This window comes from Grus americana, chromosome 3 (assembly GCF_028858705.1).
Source record: "Grus americana isolate bGruAme1 chromosome 3, bGruAme1.mat, whole genome shotgun sequence".
Lineage (NCBI taxonomy): Eukaryota > Metazoa > Chordata > Aves > Gruiformes > Gruidae > Grus > Grus americana.
This window is the reverse complement of record NC_072854.1, coordinates 95,564,753-95,592,463: the sequence shown is the minus strand read 5'-3', so window position 1 is coordinate 95,592,463 and position 27,711 is coordinate 95,564,753. Positions and strand designations below refer to the sequence as shown.

Here is a 27,711-nt window from a genome sequence, read left to right as displayed (position 1 = left end):
CGATTAGACTAGAAACTGCAGGGTGGAGGATGTTTTGTGTGTTTCAGCATCAGCTCACGTCATGGGCTCCTGATCTTTAGTTCTCTACATGCTTATAGTCACAACAATAACAGAAACAATTATTACTTTTTCAGTGCTAACCTAACACACTCCTATTGTTTGAAAAGTGGCAATGTAGGAACAAGTTGGACAACTATCTCCTTCACCTAAATTACTTAAAACAATGCTTTAATGGGTTTGTCACGAGTTAAGAGCTACTTTCTCCATAGCAGTTATCCAAGTTCCAAAACATTAAGTGTCGTTTAATGAAGGAGTATGCAACTTGTATAACATCCTGGTAGTTGAGTTTCTCATACCTGTGCCTGCGAGCCTGGCTTAGCCAGGCCAGCATTGATCTGCTTTTTGTCTAGTGTCGGTGTGCTCCCCCGTTACTGGACGAGTTTTCTGTAGGAGAGGACTGGGTTTTGTTCTGTGCTTGTGTGTGACTCATGGCAAAGGAGTTCTGCAAAGTACAATCTAACAATCGCTTTTTTTTTTTTTTGTATTGTGTGGTCGTCCATAAAGAGCACGTGACTTGGCCCCAGAAGATCACCAAATCATCCTCTACCTGTCACTGCAGCTGGCTTTTGTCAGACAGGTATGTGCAATAATTGGCAACCACTGGGTCATGAGAGGGTGGGAGAAGGACAGTCCAATTAAGATGCAGCCTTGCTAGACAGGGTTCCTTCCTTCCTACATTGTAATCAATAACAATCAATCAGAATATGTTTGTGTAAGATATTTTTTTATTATTATGTTTTAAATAGCAATTCTGTAGCGCATGGAATGACCTTCCCTAAGGCATGCATTCAGCTCTAACTCCTGCGCAGTGCTCTTCCCACTCGGAGCAACTTTGTCTGGGTGGGGCAAGCGAGGTGTGTTTATTCCTGTTCCCTGGGTATCATGCTGTGTCCCGTGGCAGGCCGCTCCAAAGGCTCTCTTGTTACTGCCCGGTTCTGTATCACGCCAGAACGCACGCTCTCTGCGCTGGGGATTGGTTTATTCCATACTTGGGCACGTTCGGTGTTAGGCTTTGACGGGTGCTGGAGCTCTGCAGCGAGTGGGATTAGTTGGCATTTGAATGCTGCTGCAGGTGTTAACTCATAAAAATTAAGCTGATCAGAAAATACACTGCAGTGCCTTTCAGAAAAAAAACCAACAAACCAACACGTTTTGGCTGTGCTTTATTTTTCTGTCCCTTTTTTTTTATACTTGGGATGTGTTTTGTTTCTCTGTCCCTTCTGTTTAAAAGCCAAAGTCTTTATTGGAGCAGCCCCTATTTTTTAAATGTTTCTCTAGCTAGATTTGAAATTTCATCATCATCATTTCCTTCTTTGGCAGGCTTTCTGCTTGCTGCAGTTTTCTGTCCTTGGTCTACACTACAGAGTCAAACAGCTGGATCTTTCTTACTTTCCTGAGCTAATTAGGGGAGCTGTGTGTTCATTAGGTTAAACTAATTCTTCCAAGGGAGCACACTTTTGATAATGTCACTTTTGTAACCCTTTCATAATGAGAGCAGTGTGTTGTGAGGAAGCCTGCGATAGGAAAGGATAATTGAAGTGGCTTATTTAACTTCCTCATCTGGCTACTGGCTGCTTTAGGAGGCAGTTTGCTCAGGGTCTTTCATTTAAAAAATAGCCAGCTACTCTTCTTTTTCTCACAACTTTTGCCTCTTAGGGAGGTTGTCTGATCTGCTGCCTCTTCTGCTTTTTGCCATGAGTAAAAACATTACAGCTTTTCAGCTGCTATCCTTAAAAATCAGATTTTTGTGGTCATTGGTTCTTTGTTGTTTTCACTGCTGCTGGTCCACTGCATTTTAAGTCATTACCCTTTCTTTTTCTGCAGTTGTAGCCTGTCTGTGCAGTATTGTTTCCTATGTCTCGTTTCATCATTTCCCTTCCCTCCTGTTCTTTCCATTCAGTCTCTTGTCCTCATGTTCACTTTCTCTTTTGTCTGCCTCACCTGTGTATTTTCATCCTTGATGTTCTGTCAGTTGCCTCAGCTACCATAGATGTGTGATCTAAGTGTGTTATGGAGTGTCAGCCTGACCCCTGCGATGCTGCTCCTGTTCTCCTCCATCTAGTGAGATATAAATCTTTAACGCGTGCTAGGAGAGAGAGGAGATACCTGAGACATCTTTATTTTTAGACTGCTGTAAAATATCCTACTCTTCTTTTGCCAGTTTACTTAATAATAAACATTTGGTAATGCATTTTTAATATCCTTAATTATTTAAAGTATCTAATATATTCTCTTTCTGATTAACTGAAAGATAAATGATATCTTTATTTGATAGATTGCATTAACTATTGAACGTCACAGTTAGGGCTTTCATCAGGCGATGCTACAGTAACAACAAATCCGGCCATTCCTACACAGTAGATTATAATATAATACCTGAATGTTATTCTCAACAAACAGACCTTTTCGTTTCCATAGTCAAGGTCAATAAATGAAGTAACCTTACCCAACGCTGAAAATCCTAGGTATCAGCTTGCATAGATAAGAGAGCGTTTTCATGGAACAAAGCAAGAGAGGCAGCTGACCGGTAGAGTGCCAAGCAAAGTTGGAGCAATTCATCTTCCTTGGAAGACTCTGTAAAGTATTTCCAATAGCACTTGTCTCTGTCAGCACTGGGCAAGGGAGAGGGGAAATGGAAAAGCATAAGCTTCCCTCTGACACACAATGAGGACATGACAAGAAGAGGAATGGTTATAAAAGGTTTTTGCAAAGCTGGCGATTGAAAACCACCAGCAACAAAAATGGAAGATGATGATGTGCTTCATGCTTGTGTTTGTGTGTGTAGCTCTGTGTCTTAAAGTCACTGGGAGGACTCCAGGGACTCCTGGAGGGTCTAGGTCAGCCCCACAGCATTTTAGGATGGATTTTGCAGCAAAATACAGAGTAGAATATCCTTCTCTGTAAGGAGGGTCTCAGTCTGGTTTCCCCCCAACCGGAGGTGTTGCAGGGCCAAGGTCAGTATTTGCTGTGGCAGTTATCTCCACCTGCGGCACCTGGCTGCCAGCCGGCCGGGCTGATTGACAAATGAGACTTGTAGCTCCCAACTCCTGGCGGCTGCTTCTCCTGTTTCTGTGGTAACAGCAGTTGGATCAGCAAAAACAAGGTAGAATGAACATTTTAAAGCTCACTGATTTTAATGCCTTGCCTTGTTTTTTAGCAGGGCAGTTTCTATGGAAATGACTCTAGAGAGTCAGCGCTCTTGATAATTTTAAGTGCTGATTCCCTTCTCGTTTTGGGTGGTGTTGTTCTTTTTGACCTTGAAGGCCATGTAAATCAGTATCGGATAGATAAAAACAACATATGGGGGCTTCGTACCATTTTAATACTTGATTTGATTTGACCTTTCTTTGCATGAAAATAGGAAGGGAAAGATAGCCACGGGCCAGCAGCTGAGAATTAGACATCTTGCTTACCAATTTCATCTGTGGGCTGCCATCAGACCTGAAGTTTCAAGTGGCAATATCCAGAAAACACCTACTGCCTTCCAGAGTGTCTGGATGTAAAAATAAGATAAACATTGGTTAAGACACAAGAGAAAATATTTCAGCTGTTTTCTCAACAGTTTTTATTCTGGTCTCAAGAAGGTGAGACTGCTGTCTTGTCTTTGCCCAGGAGGGGAGCTCTGTTTCAGTAGGTACCAAGAAGTGCTTCTTACAGCAACTGCTGGATGTGGGTAGTTCTGGTCTGTGCTCCTCCCAGACGGGCTAGTGCCTCCTCTGCTGAACAGCAGCATGCTGATTTTCTGTCTAGGGCCTGGCCTAGATTATTTTGGTGATCGAAAGCATCTTGTGGTAAGAATTAAGTAATAACTTAACTCACAGATATATCCACACCAGCTTTCCTGAAGTTCCGGTGAACTGTAGCAAGTCTGTTTTAAATGGAGGCTTTTGCCAGTCAAAGTTTTCTCTTTTCTGTAATACCCATGCTATAAAAAGTGATGGTGAGGATAGTTTTAATGGTTAATTAACTGTAACTCACAACTGATGGGAAATTATAAGGCCTGAAAACTCCTCTTATGAGATTCTGTTTCATTAACCATTCTAAATATGTAAGTGCAGTCTACTGTTGGGAATTATTTTTAACATTCATACTGTTTTCCTTTTTATGCCTACAATTGTAGCATCCCAGCGTTGTTTCTAAAGAAGCATATAGCATTATTTAAATAAATCCTATTATATAAGAGGCAGCCTAAACAATCCATATTATGGCATTATTTTGGTAGTGCTGCAAAATGCTATTTCTGGCTTACTGCAGTATCTTCACTTCCTAATCAGTGTGATCTGAATATACCTGTGTGCCATGCAGAACACGTGTGGTACATTTATTAACAGAAAGATGAATCAGAAAAGGGTAGCATCTTCTAATTGCAGGCCCACTCTGACTTGCAGTCCAGCTGAGGTAAGATTACTTTAAAGTGCAGCACTTGTAGGGAATTTAAACTGGCAGACTACCTCTCATACAGCCCTAAAGTTTCAGGGTGCCATCTGGGCTGCCAGCTTCCATCTTTCTCATATTACATAGTTACTTAAATAAATAAGCTGTGGCATCTGTCAGTAGATTGATGATCTCTGCTTTTCAAAAGAAGGTTGTGTTGACTACTGCCAAATATCTTGCTTTTATTGTTCTAGAAATTTAGTTTGTATTTTGTTGCATCTGGTCTGTTGCAGGTTGTTGTTTTGTATTATGCTTCCCATAAAGGAATAGAGTTCATATTATTAAAGGATATTTTTTCTGTGTTTTGTCCACTGTTTCTAATAATGCAGCAGTACTGTGTAAGCCACTAGTGGTGTAACAGCACTAAGGAATCTTTTTCGGCTCGAGTTAAACAATCGGGTGTCAGGGAAGCATGATTAACTTCCAAAAGCAGCCATTGCTGGTGACTCTGATGGTACTAGAGGGAAGCACTGCAATGAGATGTAACCGTTGCAAGCCCTATGCTACAGAACAGGGGAAAATTATTTTAGATTATGTCTATTTTGACAGTATGTGACTGCCTGTTCAGCAGGCACAGGTTTGCAGGAGCGACTACAACTGACGTTTGTGCTGCTGTGTTTCATGTATGTTGCAACAGAGTCAGAGAGCTTCTTTGCTACTTGGCCTCTGTTAGGCTGTGAACTTGCAGTTGCATGATCGTTGGACACTTGCACATATAAAGCAAAGTCTCAGTGACTTTGCACATTCACGTGCAAGTAAGGTCAAATATCCTTACAATTTCAAAGTCCCTCGGTGAAGACACTAGTTGCAAGTATTATTCTTTGTCTGATTCATACTAGCAAATTAGGATCACCTTCCCCTTGAACAGAATCACAGAATAGTTGAGTTTGGAGGGGACCTCTGCAGATCACCCACTTCAATCCCTGTTAAAAGGAGGGTCAGCTGGAACAGGGTGTTCAAAGTCCCCTCCAGTTTGGTTTACAGTTTTTCTTTTTCTTCTAAGGAACTTATTTTTCCCAAAACTTGGAGTTACCTTATGACTACTTGTGCAGGTCTGAGACAGAGGAATAGAAAAAATAAGAGGTGTTTTTTAATCCTAAAGAGTCTTGACAGCAGCTTTGTTTTAGCAAGTTAAATTTATATACTTCTGGTATACCTACTGAAGAACTTTGTGGACAGGCAGGTCTGGGCCCACCAGAGTCTCATGCCTATTGACCTGGTTCCAAGTTGTCTTGTCATTGCTAGTTTTTTTACATTGTAAGAAAATGTGTCTTAGTAAGCTGCTAAGGGAACATTGGTGATTTAAGCCAATGTGTTTACCTTTGCAGTAGGCTGTAATAACACGTGGTTAAAGTAGCTCCACTGACAAGCAGTAATTCACTAAAGCTGAGCACTCAGTCGTATATCCCAACCTGAATCTAGGCCAGGACATTCAGCAGTTTTGAAGGTGTGGGCCAGATGCCAATTTGGGGTTATGTCTGTGGAGCAGCCATACTGATCTCCAGGCTTGCATGGAGTCACCAGTGATAGAGTAGTTAAGTACTTGGATTGCACATGCACAGTAAGAGTGAAATGTCATTGGACATTAGGATGAAGTTGTCCCATGAACAGAATATGTACCACACTCCAGAAGTATACCTGGGATCTAGATAATCAGGAACCTCTGTTGTAGTTGCAGGCAGTGTAATTGTTGCTTTCCTTAGTTATGTACTACCCATTGTCCTGAGCGGCCTGTGGAGGCGGTGGGAATTTGACACTGGTGGTATGCCAAAGCAGGAGAACGTCTGCAGAGCTTGGTAGGTGGAAAGTTCTCGTAGTAGGAAAGAAGGAACTACATTCTCCATCTCTTAAGGGAAAGAGAGGGAAGGTATATATGAGGAAAAGAAATTTATACATTTTTGCTTTATTTGCTGCAGGCTTCCAGGGTCAAATACAGATCTGGAATAAGATAAGTAACAGTAATTTCAGACACTAGAGAATCTTAAAGAAAATTCTCCATATAAAGCTTACTAGTAACTAAAGGAAAGAAAATCTAGTAAGAGGTTCCCTTTTGAACAGATAGCCTAAAATAGGGTATTGGATCACAAAGAGCATGTGTTATACCTGCATTCGTTACAGATGTTAAGCTTTCTGCCAAGTGAGACTTGATTCTAATGACATGCTGCTGCTGTGAGTGTCAGGCCTGCTCTTTACATTGCTGCTTGCAAAGATATTTCTTTCTGACAGCATTTTGAATCTTGACTTTTACCCTTGAACATTCAAACTCAGTTTTTACATTCTTGATCCAAATCATGAAAAGCCTTGTACAGCCATCACAAAGGACAAAATGCAGCAGAGATGTGTAATGCTCTGACCCAGGTGAAGAGCCAGCCACCCATCCTAGAAAATGGAGTTGAGAATTGGGCCTCTGTAGTGTACCTGTTTACAACATACAAGCACCATGCCAAAGAAAGAAGGGGTTGATTGAATCAGGTATGCTGCTCCTGTTTATAAGCAGTGATTTAGTAATGCTGCAGACTTCTTTCTCTAGAATGCATGGGTTTTTTTCAAGCAGTCCAGTCTGTTAATTTTGGCAAACTGTTCAGATAGTAGAAGCCGTTCTCATAAGGTGCCTAAGTAGGATTTCTTAAGGATTTCTGATGACTGTGTTCTTACCTTTGGGATATAACGTAGGACTGAAGGAGAAATGTGTTCTCTTTTTATTTCTACCCCATCTCCTCCCAGATTTCTGATGCTATAGAACATCTTCAAGAAGCACTGCAACTGTGCAAAGATGACATGAATTCACTTCATCTACTGGCCCTCCTCTTTTCAGCTCAGAAGCACTATCAGCATGCGCTGGATGTCATCAACATGGCTGTCGTTGAATACCCGGAAAGCTTTAGGTAAGAGTTATTGCACGATGCAATACATGCAATCAGGAATGATCTCCTCGCTAGTTCTCTTGTTCTCAGTTATACACAAAGAGCCTGTTAAATCAGGTGTGCTGCTAGTGTGTTACTCTCGTCTTAGGTGTACTGTGAAGCTAAAACATGTGAGGCTCAAGATATTCTTTTGCTTTTCTGTCTTCATGGTTTTTCTAGTTTTAAAACTAATCCTTGTGCTTGTTTGCTTTTCCAGTATTTGTCTCTCTGTATTGTGCTCCCACATATCTCCCTGTACTTTTTCATATGTCACTTTACATGTGGAGAAATAAGTGTGAGAGAACTATGATGATGTCTGTCTATATCACAAATAACTTTCTATTTGGTAAACTTCCTGGTTAAAAAGAAACAAATTCTTTGTGCATTGACCGTTCTTTTGATGCTCATGTATGACACAACTTGCTGCAATAGCACAGCTGGGGAAAAAGATCAGCTGAAAATCACAAACTGTAATAATGTATAGCTGAAAGGATGGTTTGGCCGCCTAAAAACAGGTTTGAACCTGCACAGACTTCTTGGAGCCAGAGGTTTCCACTGTTCTATGTTTGACTTGGTCCTTCATCCATCTGAGGGAGATAAATTGAATTCCTTGCTATTTACTGTCGTGACCTTTCAAAACAATGAATTTGTCTGTTCTGTGCAAGAAATAAAGCTACTGTAATGCTTTCTGGTGATTGCATACTAGCTGAGTTTCTCAGCTAAACTGCAGAAAATGCTGTTGCATTGCTGGAAGCCCAACTTCCATTCCGAATTGCCTGTATTTAACGGCTATTTTAAACCCACACAGCATTGTCTTTTAGACAGCCTGCTTTCTCAGTGGAGAGCGGGAGCAGCCTCCAAAGGTGTAGGCCAGCAGCTGAGTGGGACGTTGTCTAAACCAGAGCAAAGGAAGGTCACAAGTGAGACTGAGGCTATCTAAATGTGAGCTTAAATGCTTTAGGGTCTTTTAGAATTATGGTGCTATATCAGCCTGTAACGCTCTTCATTATAAGCTGCATGTTGCTATTTAAAATTGCTCTACTGCCTGTGGTTTTGAGGTTAGTTACTTTGTATATGTGAGGAACTAAGACTGCCGGTGCACATCTTTGAGAACGAAGTGAAAATTGGAAATGGAAAAGCTCTTAAAATGATGCCAGCATCTCTTCAGAGTGTGAACATGGGTATGACTGAAACAGGAAATACTCCAGTGGCTGCTAAATTGTACTTCGCAGTTTGAAAGTAATAAGCACAGTAAAAAACCTCGTCATGCAGTCAAAGGTGGCATCATACAGTAAAAGGTCAGATAATCATTGCAAACAGTCAAAGATAGATAAGACAGAGGTGGAAGAGGAACAAGAAACTGGTTGTTCACGTGAGGACCAGAGCATTTGCTGTGTCAGATCAATCAGCTGGTCCATCAAGTCCTGGATCTTTCCTCCAGCACTTACAGATGATTTATGTTTCAGGGGAGGACCAACCAAAGAAAACATGGTGTGCAAAGCAGCTTGGAGGGCTGCTGGGTGGATTCCTTTGTGCTGTCTGGCAATCTGATTTCCCCAAAGCGGGAAAGGTTGTTATGTCCTGTGCTTCTATCAGTGCCAGTCTTCACGTGTGGAAAGACCTTGCAAGGAGTAGCAGAACAGGTGGTTTCTGGTAGAAGCGATTAATACTGGTAGTGAAAGCCACAGGTTCCTGCTTACTCCTTGACATAGACTTGCTAGGGTCTGTGCTCGCGGAAGAACTCCCCTTTGCTCCCTGTGTGCGCAGTGGTACGTAACGCAGCTGGCAGTGAGACTCATCCACAGGTACGCTGGGATGCAGGAGTAGGGGCTGGCTTCTTGCGTCTGCTGCTGTGACTAGCCTGTCTCAGTGTGGGTCTTTAAACCAGCCAGCAAATAACTGATGAGTGAGGCAATGGAGGAAGAGTATTGGAGTTGCAAGACAGGAGAAAAAAAATTGAAAAAAATTCTGAAGAAAAAGAACAACAGAAATCCAGTGAGGGGGGGAAGGAAGAAAAGTAACAGAATACACCTGTAGTGTGTACCAAATCTGAAACTGTTCCAGACTTTCTAGAGGTCTAAAGTGCAGTTTGTGGTAGGAGGGATTTACTGCTTTGCAAAACCTCTTTGAAAGGAGAAAGACCTGATGCTATTTTGTATCTCCAGTTGTTATTGCCTTCTAGAAAAATTGTAGTAAACTTTAATACTGCATGGAATGACTACAGAATACTTCGTGTAAATAGTATAGGCATGATTTCAAAGCTGTGTTTAAAAGTGGTTGATTATTTTTCCCAATTCACATTGATATGAACCAGGCAACTGTGTAATGTGGTGCCTGGGGGCTCCCTTCCTAATGACAACTCTTTTTGGAAGCATAGTTTGATGGCATGTATCAAGAAAAAAAAGATGAAAGCTGCATTAAGGGACTGTAGGGTTCCGTAGATGGCAAAAAATTGTAAGCATTAACTGGATGTATGTCCTAAACAAAAGAAAGAATCATGCATAAAAAGTTAAGGTCTTAGCTGGCCCAAACTACAGATGTCTCATACTGTTTCATTGATCTCTTGCTGTATGTAATTGAGTTTGTTCCTGCTTTTTTATTTTCACATTAAATTCTTTCATTATATATTTTAAAGAAGTCATCATTCAGGATGTCACATAGTTGGTTAGTGGTTGAAGCAACTGGAAAAATATACTGCAGTGCTCAGCTAACACACAATGTCCTTTGGCATGAGCCCCATAAGACTGACCCAAATGTGTCTAGAAGTGCCCCTTCTTGGAATGTTCAAACTTACACATTTACTTGACGTTTCAGTGGTCTCTCTGGTGCATAGGGAGGGGTGATATGAAAGCTAGGCACCGAATACTCAGAAAGATGAACTGGAATGTTTTGGATCTAGCTGTTGGAGAACAACAGCCTCAAAAGGCTGCCTATAGTAACAAATGCATTACATTATAGTCAGTGAATGACGGAATTTGAGCACTTGGATATACTTTCAAGCAATGACAGAGGAAGACTGGATAGAGGAAGAATGAGAGCTAGCTATGTTGGACATAAGAAGAAAGAAATAATAGCAACCTTTACAGGGGAGGTATCACCTGAAAAATCATTGACTCCTATGGAGGCAGACTGCCCAGGGTAAAACTTAGTGGGTTTACATCCTGTCAACATTGGTATGCTTTTGAAAGAAGTTAATGAATGCAGTACCAACAGTCGGTTTTGGTATGTACTTCAAAGCACTAGCTCCAGCACATTTGAGAGAGAAGACTCCTGATAGCATCAGGTATCTCCCCTCCAGGTCAATGATGCTGATCATTGATCTTTCTTAAGATGGATTCCTTCAATTTTTTTCCAACTCAAAGGCCAGCCTTTTGGGCAGTGTTCTACCTGGGATCAGCTGTGATTACCTCCCCAGGCTTGTCTCAGGAATAGATCTTTTACATGGAAGAAATAATATTAGTGAGCACCCCTCTTGCCTCCCAGGTGATCTTCTTAAAATAATACATTGTTTATTTAGAAAGAAGGTATTTCCCTTTTTAAAGCCTGTATTCATACCTCACAAAATCTTCCATGCAGAAGTCCCATAGGTCTGGCAGCCTGTAGAACCCACCACAGAGCCTGGCTGATGTGGTTCTTTATCTTCAGCTGGTAATATTTCCTCCTTCCTGTTTTGCTCGTGTAAGATTGACTTTGTCGTCCTGACTCGCCCACTCTTCCAGAGACTGTTTTGTTCTCTGGTCATCTTTTAGCTCTAATTGGTTAGCTCCCAGCACTGGAAAAAAAAACAAGGTCTCTACCTAGCCTGAGGTTGGAAATAGGATATCAATTTTATGGATACTGTATTGCTTTATAATTGCTCCCAGACTGCTTATCAAAACCTATTCTGTTGTTTGCCAGCTTGTTTTTTGTCTCCTGGACGGCTCCCCATTCAGTTAAAACAATACATTCTTCTGGCATAACATACAACAATTTCTAATCACTGCCCAATGAGACAGTGAATGTTTTGTTAAATGATCATGTCTTTATATCTGTAGCAGTTCTGCATCTGGCACAGGAGTCGTAACTCTTCTAAATGAATAGCTGCTAATATTCCTTCTCTTGCTAAACTGTAAGTCCCTATTCTGTTGCTTTCAGAATCTCAAAACTAGTTTTAAAGAGAAGTAACAGAAAACTTTTGGGAAGTGCTGCTATTCCACACATAAAAGACTCAGTAAGAAGTAGGTGGGTTGGTGTTTCGGAGAAATGTAGCTGTCAAATGCAGATGCTTTTGTTCTACCCAGATATTTGCTATCTCAAAAGTAATTACTGTAATATTACTTTTTACAAGAAATACTAAATGTGTATCTTGGAGATCATCAGTAAAGCAGCAAGTAAATTTCTCATGGGACATTGTGTGTGTTGTCTTGGTGGTATTTTAGCAGAATGTATTTTGAGGGCTGTCTGTAGCAAAAAAAACCCGAAGTCCTCTTCTAGATTAGAAGTGGTTTACTGACAGCAAATGTCCTTGACTTCATCACTAGTTTCATTAAGGACGTGTGAAGTAATCGTCTGGCAAGATTTGTCATAGTCTGGTGCAGACGTACTGTGGGGAGAACTATTCCGGGGTATAGAAGCGATGTCATTTACCAAGTGGTTCCACTTGCTACAAAAAAACCCCAATGTAAAATCCAGATCTCAAGACGCATGATTAAACTGGCATTCCTAGTTTGAGTTCTTTTTCCATTACTTGTCAGGCTGTTTCTTGTATGTTGAAAGTAAACAACTCATACCTTCTTTGAGCAATATCTTTATGGGCACTATCGGAGTACTATAGTAATGTTAACAGCCATAAAGTAGAACTATCCTTTTGCCTGTAATTTCATGGGAGATAAGGAGTCAGTTGTGTCTCAGTGGATAGTTTGCAAACCTTTGTGTTATGCCTAGTCTAAACTACAATTTTTGTGTCAAGATGGTTGTACCTCCCACCTCACCCTCAAGTAATAGGATTGTGTGTGCTGTAGAATGGGTTTACCACTTATCTCGTGAAAGTGGTGGTGACCTCACTTAGCTTTAGAAGTATGGCTTTAGAGAATCAGATCAGCCTGCGTATATGATTCCAGTTCATCACTAGGAAAAGGCAAGGAAGCCTGGTGCATCTTGTGAGCAGACACAGTGATAAAACAGCTTGTTAAAATTCTCAGAATATTGGGTTGGGATTTTTTTGCTGAATTTATCAAGGGTGCAAGGTCTGAGGGTCTAAAGCAGGGGTAAGTTATTATTTTGGCTGTAGCATTTGATCATGCTAGACAACTTTTATAAATAGGATATTCAAAACTCTTAAGGGTAGAGCTTTTCTAAGTTGACTTCTTGTTGTGTTCAGAACAACAGTGTGGTCACGCTCTGGCTGGGGAGTGTGACCCACAAGTGTTGATATCGTTGTATTGATGCCCCAGACAATAATACAAAGTAATAAAAAATGGAAGCATGTATTTGGGTGATATGACAGTACTGTGCTGCAAGAATACAAAACATACATTAGGCTTCTGTGATTCACTTAAACAAAAGAGATGTATTATGTGGATTTAGAAGGGTTGAGCTGGGTTTTTTCTGTAGTAGCCATGAATATTTGCTTTTGTTGGCATGTCATGATCCCTTGTTGGTTTTATAAAATTAGCCTAAAAACCCCTTGGTGATATATTGCAATAATCAGGACTCTATACTCTGTGGAACTAGTAATGATATTGAGTATTCGTATACCAAATATGTGAAGGGAAAGCTTTAAGCTAGTCTCCTGACTCTTATTAATGATAACACAGATACTTAAAGCTAAAAGAGTTTTAGAAATAGAAATCGAACTGATTTTTTTCTGATTTGGATTTATTGCCACATTTTTTAGCTTCTTTTTTTTTCTTTTTTTTTTTCTTTTTTGCCCTGGATGTTGGGGAGACAGAATGAATTCTTGAGTTACAGTATCCAAGATCAGATTCCCATTTTGGCAGGTTCAAACAGATGTATGCACCCCTTTCTAAGGATCACAGTCTGATCTAAGACAAAGATTCAGCAGAGTGTGATAGCCTTCTATCCACCATCTTAATGCAGGGGGAAGAAATATCCCCCTAGCTGGTTCATGTCTGTGTATGCCAGAAATGGATTTGTGCTAGTGTGCGTATCAATTCATCTTAAAATTATATGGATGGATTCAGTGGTACCTGGGGAGAATTCCATTCCTTTGTGGCACAGGGTTCAGAATATGAATAAAAGGAGTTAAACGGAGCTTAGAGAGGAAAACTACTGCAGACTTATTTTCGTGGTACAGTATGAAGAGAAGAAACAGCCATGTGGTTTTCATACCTTTAGCAGCAATGGTCTTTCCTCTGGATGAAAAAGCATCACAAAAAAGTTTTGTAAAAACTTCTTTTTTTCTACCATCTGAGTAAATGGCTACTGCCTCCATTCATTTAAGACCTTTACAGTGAGCAGCAGTGCTTCTACATGCTGGTTTTGGCATTGGAGAGGTAACACAAGTTCTGCAAATCCACAGGCTTCAGAAATTTAGGAATAAATTCCAAAATGCAGGAATAGCATGGCTGATTTGAGATGGTTACCACCCACAGGTTCTGTACTTAAGAGCAATTTATTTGTGTAAAAGTGCGAAGTTCCATAAGGGAATGTCAGTAACTCTGTGTTTGAGGCTTCAAGCTTAGATTTTGCAGGTTTTCTAGTCAAGTCCTGCTGTGTGTTTGTTGGAGCTGCTAGCTTGGTTTGAAAACGACATTTAAGTCATACTTCATGACTACTGATAAGCTAGAGGAAAATGAAACCTGCAGAGCACTTTGTGGTAGTAATAACTGGCTGAGTTACTTGTTGATCTTTAAAATTTGTGGTTTTTTTGATGTGTCAGGCCTTAATAGAATAAACTCTGACCGCTCAGCACAGCTGCTTTTTGAAACAAAAATGTCAATTTTATATTCCTCCACTTGCATTTATCTTATGCAATTAACTTCTTGCCAGTACTTTCTCACCTGGATGGAGAAATGGACGCTTTCTGGTTCCTGCACTTCAGTGCATTGTATATATCTGCCATATGAGTGAGTTAGTCCCCCAAAACACACTTTTCTCCCAGTTAAGTGTCATTTTCTTTTGAGAGGCTGCAGGATGTTCTGCTTTATATTCAGAGGAAGTGTTTAGGAGCCCTGACTGCCTACGTTGAATGCCAGAATGTATTGAAAAATAGCATGTGTGTATTATCTGGGCAGCAGAGTCAAGTTGCCAGTAGGAACTTTGCGGTCTGGAGTTTTGCCGTAGTATGTGCATGTGGGGGTTATCCAAGGTGAGGAGGGACTTGGTGATTGGGATCACTCTGTTTCTACCAGGCAGTTTTGTGAACTCCGATGGTAGACCTGGGTTATGGAGATCAGAAGGAGGACATGAGGCATGCTTGCTGCCTGGAGATCAAAAAGAGAACCAAGGGCGAAAGCTGGTGTTGGTGTGGCAAGCCCAGCTCTAAACCTTCCCTTCCTGCTTTGGGGCTACACGCATATACAGGGGGGCTGCATAGTGTGCCATCATTTATTAGCAGCTTCAGATATCAGTTTTTGCTGGAAAACATAGTTAGAACCTTCTTGAACTGAACTTCTTCAAGGCTGTCTTACTATATGGATGAAGGAGGAAACAAAATGTCCTGCTTGGCTATTTTTCATCTTTGTACGTTTAGTGAAGGTGAAGGCTGTGGAAAGTCTGCTGTCAAACATACAGATCTGATAATCTGAAATTGTTTCCTGAGGTTCTCAGAAGCTGTTCACTAGAGGAGTAGAGAAAGATATGTTGGGGTTTTTTTTTTTCCTTATAAGGCATTCCTGGATTTTCTGAAACCTTTAAAAAGCTTCAAATGCAGGCATGATCAAGAGTCTCATTTTAGGATTGGGATTTTATTTTTCAGAAGAAGGAACATCAGCTTTATTAGCATTCACTGAGAATTACTGTTGATAATCATTTCTGGAAAACACAGGTCCTGAAACACAGAGAGGCATGGATGTTATGCTTAGAAAATTGTTTTTCAGTGCAGTAGATGACTTTCCAAGAAGTTTGCAGTGCAGTCAAGCCATGTTGTCTCCCAGATGAGTATCGTGCTCTGATCACTCAATAAAAGGCCTGTTTTATTCATCTCCAGCTGGAAATTTCAGACTCGAGTGACTTCTACTCTAAGGTCCTAGGAATATTTATTTATCTAATGAGAAGAGCACAAAATGTTGTGGGGTTTATTATTTTCTTCAAAAAGAAGAGGTAGGGGGAAGTATTCAGACTTTCTGAAGAACTCACCAGGGAACAGAAACTAAGTATGGCAATTTTTCAGCCACAAATGTGGTTTTTATCTTCTAACAACAGGGAAAGCCCTTGCCCTTTGCGCTCTCAGAAACACTGCTAATAATTGTGTCTTAGATGGTAAGTCTACTTCTGTCGCCATTGTCATTAATGTCTGCAGAACCGAGGGTGTAAGCAGGCACAGTCGTACTATTTGATACTAGTCAGTATTCATGTTACTTAATATTTTAGTCTCTCTTAGGAAAGGAAAGAGAATGATGACTGGAGACGTTATCATCGAGAGACTGTGACGTAGAAGTTCTGTATTACCAACATGACTTTAAAAACATCCAGACATATTCCTTAACATATTAACATTTTTACAACACAAAACAGATAATATGAAACATGTTACTCTCTGCTTTATTAATTCTTACCTTGGCTTGAAGCTTTCTGTTAGGTATGTAGTTCAGCAGTAAATTTGTCATAAGACTGTATTTTAGGAGAAAGGGTGAACATGAGGATGGAGAGCTAAATAGTCTAATCAAGTGTCACGGTCATTAGCAGAGTTCTTCCTATGTACACCAACAGAAAATTTGACCCAAAACTATGTAAGTATGATGTAGAATTGTGTTTCTCAGCACTGTGGCTGGAAATGTGAACTGCTGGAGATCTAGCAGGTTAGGAATTGAACACAGTGACCTCCACTCTGTAAGTTTGTATCAGCTGGAGAAGTGGCAGGAGGCTGATAACTAGGACCTTGAATGAAGATCATACAAGTAAGCAGTTGCACTAAAATTCATAGTGAAAAGACTCCTGGATATATTATATTTTTTCCTGGAATCTGGCCATTTGGGTCTACTATCTGAGCACTTACAATGAGCTGAGATTATTCTGTAGTTTTTCTTCTATTTTCTCAGGGTGAGGTCAATGTCTTTCCCGTGGTAGTAGAATATATAGTGCAGTGGGGCTCTGAACCCAGCTGAGAATATAGCATGGCACTGTAGTCCATGTAATGAGCCGGAGAGATGGCCAGTTGGTCCTTCCACAGGTGGGCAAGGGAGCTGCAGGAAGCTGTGCTACAGAGGGAGGGAGGGAGCCGTACCTCCTGCCCGCGAGTTACAGCAAACAGTCATTTGGTCTGATTCTTAAAAAATTAGGCATTTGCTGTGTTGGGGAGGAAAGGAAAACAATCTTTTGCTTGGTTTAATAAATTTCAGTAGTGTTTAAGTGGGGCAAATAGCAAAGTGGGAATGACATAACTCAGTGTTAAACAAAGGGATACGATACAGGCCTGAGGATCATCTTTAGACTCTTCTCCCGCCCTCCCCTAGACCATTGCAGCGGAAGTGCTTGGAGAGCATTGCAAAAATGGCACTTGAGGAATGTGCGGCATCTGCCCACCCTGCCAGGAGGGGTGCTGCTCCCCCCCAAATAAGGATGCAGAACCGATAGATAGATGCCGGCGGCTAAACCCTCCTCACCGGGAGAAAGAAGCAGCTGGGGCGTGTGAGGGAGCACCAGTTGCAAAGGGTATGTCCACACTGCCGGGGCTGCTCCTCGCAGGGATGTGGGCGGGCCGGCTTCAGCCCAGCTCCTTGGAGCGCTGCTGACGGTCTCCATAGAGATGGAGATCTGTGTGGGCGAGCTGCCCAGCTGTTTGCGCTCGCGCTCTTGAGCCCTGTGGACCCTCGTGGGTTGCCTTCAACTGCGCAGCAGCTTTTCAGCTAGGCATCGACTAGCCTGAACGTATCAAGCTGCAGCAACTGCCGGCAAGGCGGGCAAAGCATCGGTGGTGACCAGCGCTAGGTAGCAGGCAGAGACTGAGAGCAGAAGGGTCAGAGATTTTCCTGGCCTGCAAAAACCAAGCATGTGCTAACACACAGAGCAGATCCCAAAGGTTAGATGTCCCATGTACTGGTTAAAACAAAACTACCAGGAACGCACGCCTTAGGAAGCCACTGGTAAGTGGCATGGGCCAGTGTTCATTTGGGGTAGTTCATGCCACTGCCAGTCAGCAGTGCTGATCTCACTCATGGGGGATTTTTAATCTACCTGGGATTGCTTTAATCTGTGCTCTTCCTATGCCTCCAGAAGGAATGGCTCCTGAGAAGGGAGAGCACACAGACTTCCTCTGCCTTTCTGAGCCACCGCTATAGTGCTGTTCTGTAGAAAGACTTGTTCGGAGCTGCACACGGTAGTATTGGGAGTTTATTGTCTCACTAGCTGTGATAGTAACATTAGAAAGCATGCAGAGAATTCTAGTACAGATTTTTGATGTTCTAGAGGTCAAACTGGTCTTGAAAGAATGAAATAACTTCTGTGGATGCCATACCAGCTCAGACTATACCTAATACTTACAATATTTTTTTTTTCAGATGTGCATCAGGTATTAATTTAGACTTTGTTCATTTCTCCACCTAGATCTCCTGCAAAAACTATACTTTTAGATACGGCAATATCGGCTTCTGACCTCATCTAATTGGCCCCTGCACATGGCAAAGCCGGTGTCTCATTTTACAAGGTATAGCAATATGTGCCTTGAATCTGGGAATTCTGGATGTAAGCCATATCGTACCTGAACAATAATTTATTTTTTCTGTAACACAGTATAAGTAACGGTATAGTGTAAAGTTGCAGTGCCATGAAAAGCTGGAATCAGCACTCACAAATTATGTATTCCAGCAGGTACTCATTATTTGCCTACATAGACTAGGCCATTAGTCTGGGATTAGTTGCAAGACGGGGGAGAGACAGAAATCATGGTTTTAGGTGTCACTGCGAGCACTGTTATTACAGGGAAGAACCGATGAAGCAATTCAGTATCCAAACAGCACCTTAAGGAAATCATGTTTCTTACAGGGTAGGGCAGATTTGCTCTTCAGCACTTAGGAGACTGTAATAAGCTGTAAGACTGGCTGCAAATAATATCACAGCTAAAAAAAAAAAAAAAAGTGTTGCTCTTTCATTAAGGACAAAGCCATATACAGGTTCTCACAAATGAATGAATAAATTCTAAATGCTTCCTCTGATGTGTGAACTCCGAAATTAACACCACTGATTTCTGCATGCTAAGAATAGTACAGGGTATCAGCACCAAGGGAGGAAGGGAAAGGAAAGAGAAAAAGATACCCTTCCAGTCTTCAGCATTCCGATTGCTTAAAGCTTAAGCTATGTAGCATAAATGGTTACATCTGCCATTTCAGAAGTTACCTGAATAGCCCCGCATCAGAGCTGTAGTAGAAAAATCCCTAGTAATAGGCCTGGCCCAACCTGAGCGATGCTTACATCCATTTGTACGCTTGTTGTCCTGCAGGATTTTCTGACCTTGGCACTTGTAAGTACTTACCTTCGCTTGCGAGCAGGTTCTGGTTGGGTTGTTGGCCTTTTAAGAAAAAGCTTAGTGTCTAGATTTCAAGCCGAAGAGAAGGAAAGCCACACTGTTTTACCCTACCCAAGTAGGGGAAAAAATACAGCTGAGAACGGTGCACATGGCCTGAATCAGACTGGCACATAGTACTGGAGTATCAGCATCAGCTGACTACCTTAAAAAGTGAGGTCCTGTCATCTCCCTGTTTTTGTTGGGCATCTCATAAGCCACTTTTCCAAGATACGCCTAAGAGCAGTTTGTCTGACTGAAAATATCCCCCAGAAGAACAAGAAAAAAATTGTGTGAAACCACAATACATTAAAGGCCAAGGAAATGAGGATATTTTTTTTTTCTAGCTGATGTTAAACTTTATTAAACTAAGGTGATAAAAATGTAACAAAACAAAAAAATCTCAGTGCTGCAGGATATGTGTTTTCCACCTGGTGCTCTTCTAACTGGCTCTGCGCATTTTTTCAATCAAATTCAACAGCCTCCCAGGAAATTTTACTAAACTTGATTGCCAGTTTCTCTTGTACATGACAGCCACTGCTGGGAGGAGGGAGTCTGGGGAGGAAGTCACTGCTCCTCGTGCTCAGTGCACAGTCCATCTAAATTCCTTCATGGTTTTAGTATATATCGTCAACAATGTTGATTATGTTTTCAGCACTTAAATAGTACCATTAAGCTGTTGCTCAAGAGTACGCCCTAATCGGTGTGAAAGCATTTTGAGTTTGGGCTTGGAATAGAATTTGCAAGCGGGACTGAGCGCAGAGCTGGTGCTTTCTGAAGTTTAAGGCTGCAGTTGCGTTGAGGTTTTATATAACAAATACCTCATGCCTTAGTCAGGGCCACTTGTAGTGAGAGTAACTATAGTAACAAAACAAAGTTTCTAGCTAGTGGAGGAATATTTCCAATGAGCAGGACATCAGTCTCTGATCCAGCCTCTGAAATATGCTTATTTATCAGTTTTGTGTGCAATGCTATTTTAATAGCTACTACTGTATTTTCAAAGCTATTTAGAAATTTTCAATTGCTTTCTTTTGGTGTTGGGGTTTGGTTTGGGTTTTTTTGCCTGAAACCTATGGAGGGACTTGCTCCTTTTGCCTTCAAATGGAAATGTTCTAATTATATTCCTGCTTTTTAAATGTGTTTTTTCTAAAGAAATGGGGATTGTGCAGTTGGACTTTTTATACCTTGAACACTTTTGAAAATACTGGCTGATTTTTAAAACAAGTTTTGACAGTGTTAGACATCCTGGAGATGATTTATGTTTCTGCAAGTTTCCTAAAAGCAGCTGGCTGAGTGGAGACCGGAGGGAGCAGGGAGAGCCGAGCCGTGCCAGCAGGACGGCGAGCACACGTGCAGCGGGTACGACCTGCAGGGACACGGCAGCAGCACCGTCACGAGGTCTCCCAGAGGGCTCTGAGAGAAGGGCTGGCAGCGGGGAACAGGGACAGATTGCAATGGGGGACAGGGGCAGAGGGTGCAAATCCGTAGGAAGTCGCATACCACCTGGGAAGGGACAGTCTGTGGCATTTAAGTGAAGAGTCTATAAATACATACTGTTTGTTTTGGTGTCTGATATGCTCATTTGCATGTGGAAAAAGTGGTAGCAGAATGAATAAGAAAGGTAATGAGGGATGCCGCAAGTGGTGAGCGGCACAGCTTAACCAAATCGGCACGTGTTGGAGGTGCAGGAACAGGAATCGACCCCCCTTGGAAACCAGGGAATCACACCTCTTTTAGGTTGTCACAGGAATCTTAACCTAAAAGTGACAGCCTGGTTAAATAACAGCAGAAAGAATTATTATTCCATTAATAAAAAGGTCTCATAAAACTTCAGTAGAGAGCTTTTCTCTTGCCAAACCGATGTTTTATGAGGAGCAGGAAGACATGTTTAAAGGTAGCATGGCATTTGCTGGAGCACGCTGAAAGCACAGTGCTGGACCCTGGCTCTGTCTCCTCAAAGCTGTGACTGGTGTTTGGACAGTCTACGTGTGAGTTTCCTTATCCTGGCTTCATAAACCAAAAAACCACTAGTTTTTAAAGAGATCCCTGACTCTCTTTTCTGTTGTCTGTGAATAATTGTCTTTTCTAAAGTTCAGTACCTTTCTGTTCAAATGGATGAGACCATAAATTCACATTATTAGCCTCCAATAAAACTTAAATGCATTGCTGCACCGGAGTGGATTCTCCCATTCCATGTATTTCCTCCTTCAAGTCACAATTTCATGCTCCTACTAATTCTCTCGCCATTTGGTGGTGGAGTATTTGGAGTGCCAGGCAAGGAAACAGAGGTGTGGAAAATAGAAAGGAAAACAGAGTGAGAGAAAGCCAAAATCTGTTCTTTGGACTGGAGGGAAGGTAGAAAATCCATCTGAAGCTTTTATGTAGTTTTATGGGGTGGTTCCTGCAAATCAGAAAATCTAGCAATTCGCCTCTTTTCCATAATGAGATGCAGTTTGTCCACCAGTAGACAGGAAGCAAATACCTGTTCTTCTGCAAAACCCTGTTTCCTACAGGCGTAGAACTGTAGTAAGCCCTTTCAGCCCCAGACTCCTTGCAATGATGCCCTGTTTGAATTTTCCACCAGCCCTGTGATGCATCAAACATTTTGTAATCATTTTGTACTCCAGTCAAATGCAGCTGTGACTGGGGAAGAGTAGAACAGCTTTTTAACAGGGAATAACAATAGCACATATCAGATTAGGCTGGGAAGTTAGGAAGAATACTCTACCTAGTTGAAGTTGGCGAGATGGTTGTAGAGAGGCAGAATGTAAGAGAGCAGAGCTGGAGTTTTACTGTATCATATGAGCTAACACCTGCGTTCCAGTAAAAATGTGACTTCAGCTCCTTAATATCTTCAGTTAATTCAAACTTGGGTTTTACATTTCATTTAAAATGACTTAATGATACTAACAAGGGATGGGGCAGGTATTAAAAAAGATGAATCTTAAGGGGCCAAATGTAATCTTAAAGACCCAAATAAAAGAATTTAGTTCAAAATGTTAAGGAAATCTGGCCAGATATAACTGAATCCATCTCTTTTATTTAATGGTTGGAAAGATTTTTTTTTTACTCCCCCTAAATAAGCTACAGCCCTAAATCCCATAATAGAAACATTCTAAAATTAGTAGAACTGGCTGTGTTTTCTGTCTTTGCACAGTTCTGGTTAGGATTATTAATGAAAACCTCAACTTTTGCCTTCCTGTTTTAATAAATTAATAATAGGATGAGTCAATGTAGGCAGTAAGTCTCAGGCTTCATTCTACATCACTTCAGTTAGTGGTGTTTTCCCAAGAGCATTTAACTTTGTGGTGGTGTATAGCAGCTGTAAGAGTACAGCAGTTTCTGCCTGGTGTCTCCTGCCATAACTGTGCTCGTGATTTGTGGTCCACAAACTAGTGCTTGTGGATTGGACAGGTTCATCCCTTGGATTTTCTAGAACAAAATTCCCAGAACCTTAGATTGCAATTCCATGCAGGATGGGAGTAGTGTTCAAAACATTGCAATACAGCAGCCAGCATAGCTCAGTTCTGTGGATACAGGGGCCTGAGACGCAGCTGTAATCACTGCTGCTAAGGTTGTCCCTTCCTTCTTCTGCCAGTCCACCATGCTCACAAAAAGTGGTCATAGGTGCTTTGGGACTGTGCTGCACTCTAAAACTTAAGAAAAATTAGCTGAGGACCCAAGCAGAGACACAACTTAGAGCAGTCAAAGTATTTCTTTCACTCTTGTAATTTAGTCCTGCTTCCTGAGTAGCAATAATAAACCATGGAATGACTCATTTGACAAGGTAAGTTGCAGTTTAACTTTTATTTATGGCAGCAAAAGAAAAATTTGTCACACAGCTGTGTCCTGAGGCACAACCCATGAGAGAGGAGAGGGAAGGATGAGTCCAGTGCCCTGTGTTTTCTCAGTTACACAGGGAGTCTCGCAGTTACGCAGTGTAGGCAAGGAGGGCTGGTATATCTGAACAGAGCATCTCCTGTCTGCTGCTGCAGATGCTGCCTGCAGTGAAGCACCGTATCAGAAGTCGGGCTGGAGTGGTTCGCAGTGGTACAGAGCTGTACCAAGCCGTGCCAGGCTATACCATCAATGCAATTAGCTGGTTTAACAAGAGGGAGCGCACAGTTTACACGGAGAGGGGAAATGTTTCAGTGGTTTAATCCATTTCCCAGGGTAGTCTTTGCTGGGTTAACTCCTACAGAACTGTATTACGGAGCAAACCAAGTAGATGATGTGTTCCACAGCTTAAGGTAGTGTCTAGATGATAGCTTTTATGGACTTGGGAATTTATGTGCTACAGTGGTTGTGATGCAGTGGCTTTGCAAAGGTGGTGGTTTTGTACTTGAGGCTTCAATTGTCCGTTGGTTGTAATCCTGAATATAAATAGCAGAACTTGTATCCATTGGAAACAGCAAACTGCTCAGAAGAGATGGCAATCTGCAGGGTTTACTGAAGCAGACTTCACCAGATTTGAATGAATCAAGCACGTTACACTATTATTTACAGTTTTCAGTGGAGAAATGAAACTGGGTAACGGGTATCACACTAAAAATTCTGCATTGAGGCTGACTGAATGACGTGTATTACCTGAAAAATAAATTTATACCTGGAGAGACCTGACAGAGCTGTGATCTTGGTGTAGAGTGGGAGGAAGAGGGGATTTGGGAAAACTTAATGGAAAGGCCCGTATCAATATCAATTCTGCCAAATGTAACTACTGTAGAACCTCATTATAAATAAGGAACAAAGTGGAAGAAAAACACACAGGAAAAAAAAAATTAGTCATGCCATAAGCAATCACAAATCTGATGCATTAAGGAATCTGTCAGCTTCCAGCAGAGCTGATGTTTCTCCAAATTAATTAATTCTCTGTCTCATTCATGCTAAAAGTGCACTGCAGCTCACATGTCTGTGCTTTTACCAACTTCTCTAGGGCCTCCAGGAAAAAGATGCCCAAGAAGTTTATTGACTGCTGTCCTGAATACTCTGTACAGGAACTGACCTCAAGGATGTAATTTGCAGTACTTACTTAGTCAGCATGTTGGATTTTATGTTGCCATTTCTGTTGGAGAGAGTCATTTGTGCAAGCTGATGCAGGGTTTCCGTGAGCACTGGGTAGCAAACACTATAGTTATCCTGAGTAAGGATATAGTTGCACTGTCCTGGAATTGCACGAGTGAAGTATTTGTACGTGCCTCCTGAGGCGGGGTAGCAGTAAGCTGTGCCATCTCTTTGTCAGCCACTAACTTTCCCTTCTCTACAAGCTCGTTTCCCTGGGTAGACACACAGAACAGCTCATGGCTGAGTCAAGACCACAGGTTGTGTGTGTGAAAGCGTTCATTCACTGCTGTAGCTTTGAGGAGCTACCTCACCCAGTCAGCATCCCTACCCACCCTCCCTGGTTGGTTTGTTGTTTTTTTTCTCCAAAGACCCTTTTATATGGTAGACGGACCTGATACTTTCACATGCTCTTGCCCTTCCCTCGCAGTTCTAATTTTAGTGTAATTCAGGCCTGTGACTTGACAAATGCCTGCAAAGTGCTCTCATCACCGTTCAGCTTGGTACGTGTATATACTGAGGCTTTCATAGCCGGTCTCTCCATTTCTCTTCTGCTTGGAGTCATCTTGTGCTGAAGCCTGATGAACAGGGTAATTATTTGAAAAACGATTACAGCTCTGAATCTTTTCCAGTAAGGCTGAAGGAAGCTATTACTTCATCTTATATTAAATGGCACATGGTAATTTTAAACACCTTCTGGATTTCTAATGAATTAAATCAAATCTGTTCAAGAACAAAGAACACTGATTTTTATCTGTATGTTTCAACAGTTTTTAAGCCAGTCTCTTTATGACAGGATTTAGTTTATGCCATGTATCTGCAGTGGAGGAAAATAAAAATGTCAGATTTTCCATGGATGCATCTTGGTGTTGGGAATCTGATTCAAAACGTCAAATTTCAGGTATTGTGTATTTGAACCACGCTTACTCTGGATGTCATTCCCTGAGGGAATTAATTATGGTAGGATATATCACATACATAATGACAGACTCTGTTAAGCCTTCTGGAGGCAAAACTACCAATCAGGTCAGCAGAGAGCCTGAGCGCTTTTGATTGCCTTGGGAGTAAGGAGTTCTGCACAGTGACTTTGGATATCCTTTCAGTAAGGTACTTCAGAAAAGGTGTGGACATCATAATGCAAGTACAGTGCCTTCAGTGTGGTGGGAATGGAGAGGAACACTATACCCGTGTTTGGTTATATTGGTTTAGAAAGAAAAGGAAATAGAAATTAGATTGTGCACTCTGAATTACAGCTGGCTTGCACAATGGCCTTTGAAGAGGGAAAGTAGAGGCGTATATAAATGCAAAGTGTTTTTTATGCCTAATGGTAAAACACAGGACAGTTGTAATACTCTTATGCTTTCAGGTTGACATCTGTTCCTCCCCTTCAGACTTATTTCAAGGAAAAACTGGTACATGCTGCTAACTTATCAGAAGGCAGAGATTATAAATACACACTTCTGCTTTATCCTAGTGTGCTCTCATCTCTTATTCTGCAGAGAGCTCTGTACTGAATTAACGGGATATGTGAAACAGAATAAACATGGGGATTTCATTGTGTCCTGTCAGCAGGAGCGGTGCGAAGGAGTTCAGTCCAGCCTCTTCTGTCCCCTCCTTGGCTGAGATGCAGAGTTTGACCTTGGGCCCTTTGCAGCTCCGCTGCAGGGCTGGTCTGCTAACCTGCGCCGGCAGCCCTGCGCGACTGGCAGCCCCGCAGAAGCCAGGCATTTCTGCACGGGGTTTCTCTCCACAAAGGAGAGGGGAAGGAATAAAGCTTTTCCCTATGAAAGGCTGGGGCTTGCTATTCATCATTGCTTGCGTTCATTTCTTCAGTTGCAGGGCCCTTAGAACTGAATGCTTTTTTTAAATTTTTTTTTCTTTTGGTGAGTCACTGGGAAGGTTTCAAGCAACCAATTTCTTCTTTTTTTTTTTTTTTTTTTTTTTTTTTAAATTTGCAGGCTAGAATTCTGCAAATGAATGGTTTACTTAAAGGGATAAAGTAGGAAGTCAGCTGTTACAAGCTGGTCAGACTGCACTAACCCTGCACTTCATTTCTGTGTTTATCTGATGCATGCTCATTTTTAGGGAGTTGAAGACAGCCTGTATGAGCTTTTCTTACTTGAAGCTTGAGTGCCAGATCCCCAGCTAGTTTAAAAAGGCAAAAATCTATTAATTTCAGCTGGACAGAGCTGATTCCCTTCAGCTGACTGTCTGGCCCTGATTTCTTAGTTCCTTTTACCTGTTTCATTGCAGCTGTTAGCTCTAAATTTTGGAACAGAGTTCAGTTTTAGAAAGCACTGTGGCATTAAAAATAGGTAAAGGTCAGTGGTTGCTAAGTGCTGGACTGTTTCAAAAAATAATAAAAAAAAAAAAAAGCCTTCCAGTAGTCTGTGGGTGAAGAACTCAAAAATAAATCCAAACCTGCTAATCCTGTCACCTGCACTGTACTGTATGAATGAGACTGTTTTTCAACAGTCAAGCCTGTTTTATTGTGTTCAGCATTTAAACTGTATTTGCAGTTTTACACTGAGGTGTGTTTTCAGGCTATTATTGAAAGAAGGCCAAATATTGCTATTTTTGAATGTTTAAAATGTAATAACTGTGCATGTTTTCCCAAAGGATTTTCTTTAATCACACATGCAGTGCTTGGAATCTATGATATTGTGTCAACTTTTCTCAGCACATCTGGAAGATCTGTCACATTGGAGTGTAATAGATATTGCAGAAGAATAATCCATTAATCTGATTTTAGGCTCAATCTGCCATGGATTCTCTTTTTATTTTTTAAATTTTTTTAACCATGCATATATTTCTCACCTTTTTCTTGAGGCTTTTAGGTTTTGTTGGCAGTTCTAATTGACATTTGTTAGGTATTTCTGACAGGTTGAGAGACTGGTGATTTTTCTTTGTTACTCATGAGCAGTGACGCAGCTTATTTGTACAGTGTAAGGTGCACCTGCTGCACTCCTACGTGCAACAGTGAAGTTACAGTTTCCAGTAAGGCTAAGAAATGAAGCTTCACTTTTAAAATACAGCTTGCAAGATCCTGAACTGTATCAGTGTTCAGCTGAACTGGGCACAGCTCTCTGCTGGGAAAACCTTGTGCTGAAATGGTCCAGAATGCAAGCTATGGAACTGGGTTCTGTAAGTAGGCAGTATCCCTGGGTTTAGTTGGGAAATTTGTAGGAAGAAAATCTAAAAAATTGTTTTATTTTTAATTATATTTGTGCCAAGAAAACAATATTTACATTAAACTGAAATGTGTAAGTGGCTACACACATACTTGAAGTCAGAGAAGAGTGTCTCCACATATATTGAAGAAGCTGCATTTATTAAAAAAATGCACTCAGTTGGACTGTGCTTCCAGTGTGTATTTGAATCACAACGACCCCTTTCAGTATGACTGGAAACATACAGAGCTGTTCACTGTTACATCCTGGGTTTGATTTTGTCTCAGAGTAATGGTTAAGGAGAGCTATCATGATATTAGTTCATCCAGCTGGCCTGAGATCTGTGGGAAACCCATACTGTGTGGGAGGGTAACAACATGACAAAAAGTGCTGTCGTTGCCAAAGCCAGTCTGCATGGTCTCAGACC

The 27,711-nt window shown here is 41.4% G+C and overlaps 1 protein-coding gene across 6 annotated transcripts in view; it reads left to right on the top strand.

The window, feature by feature from the left end:
* Positions 1-27,711, top strand: part of TTC7A (tetratricopeptide repeat domain 7A) — a 173,773-nt gene that overhangs the window by 75,842 nt on the left and 70,220 nt on the right. For all 6 annotated transcript variants that reach the window (XM_054821189.1, XM_054821187.1, XM_054821188.1 and 3 more), the window contains 2 exons: positions 565-637; positions 7,219-7,379. In XM_054821189.1, coding sequence (XP_054677164.1) covers positions 565-637; positions 7,219-7,379 — 234 coding nt within the window. The remainder of the gene's footprint in view (positions 1-564; positions 638-7,218; positions 7,380-27,711) is intronic.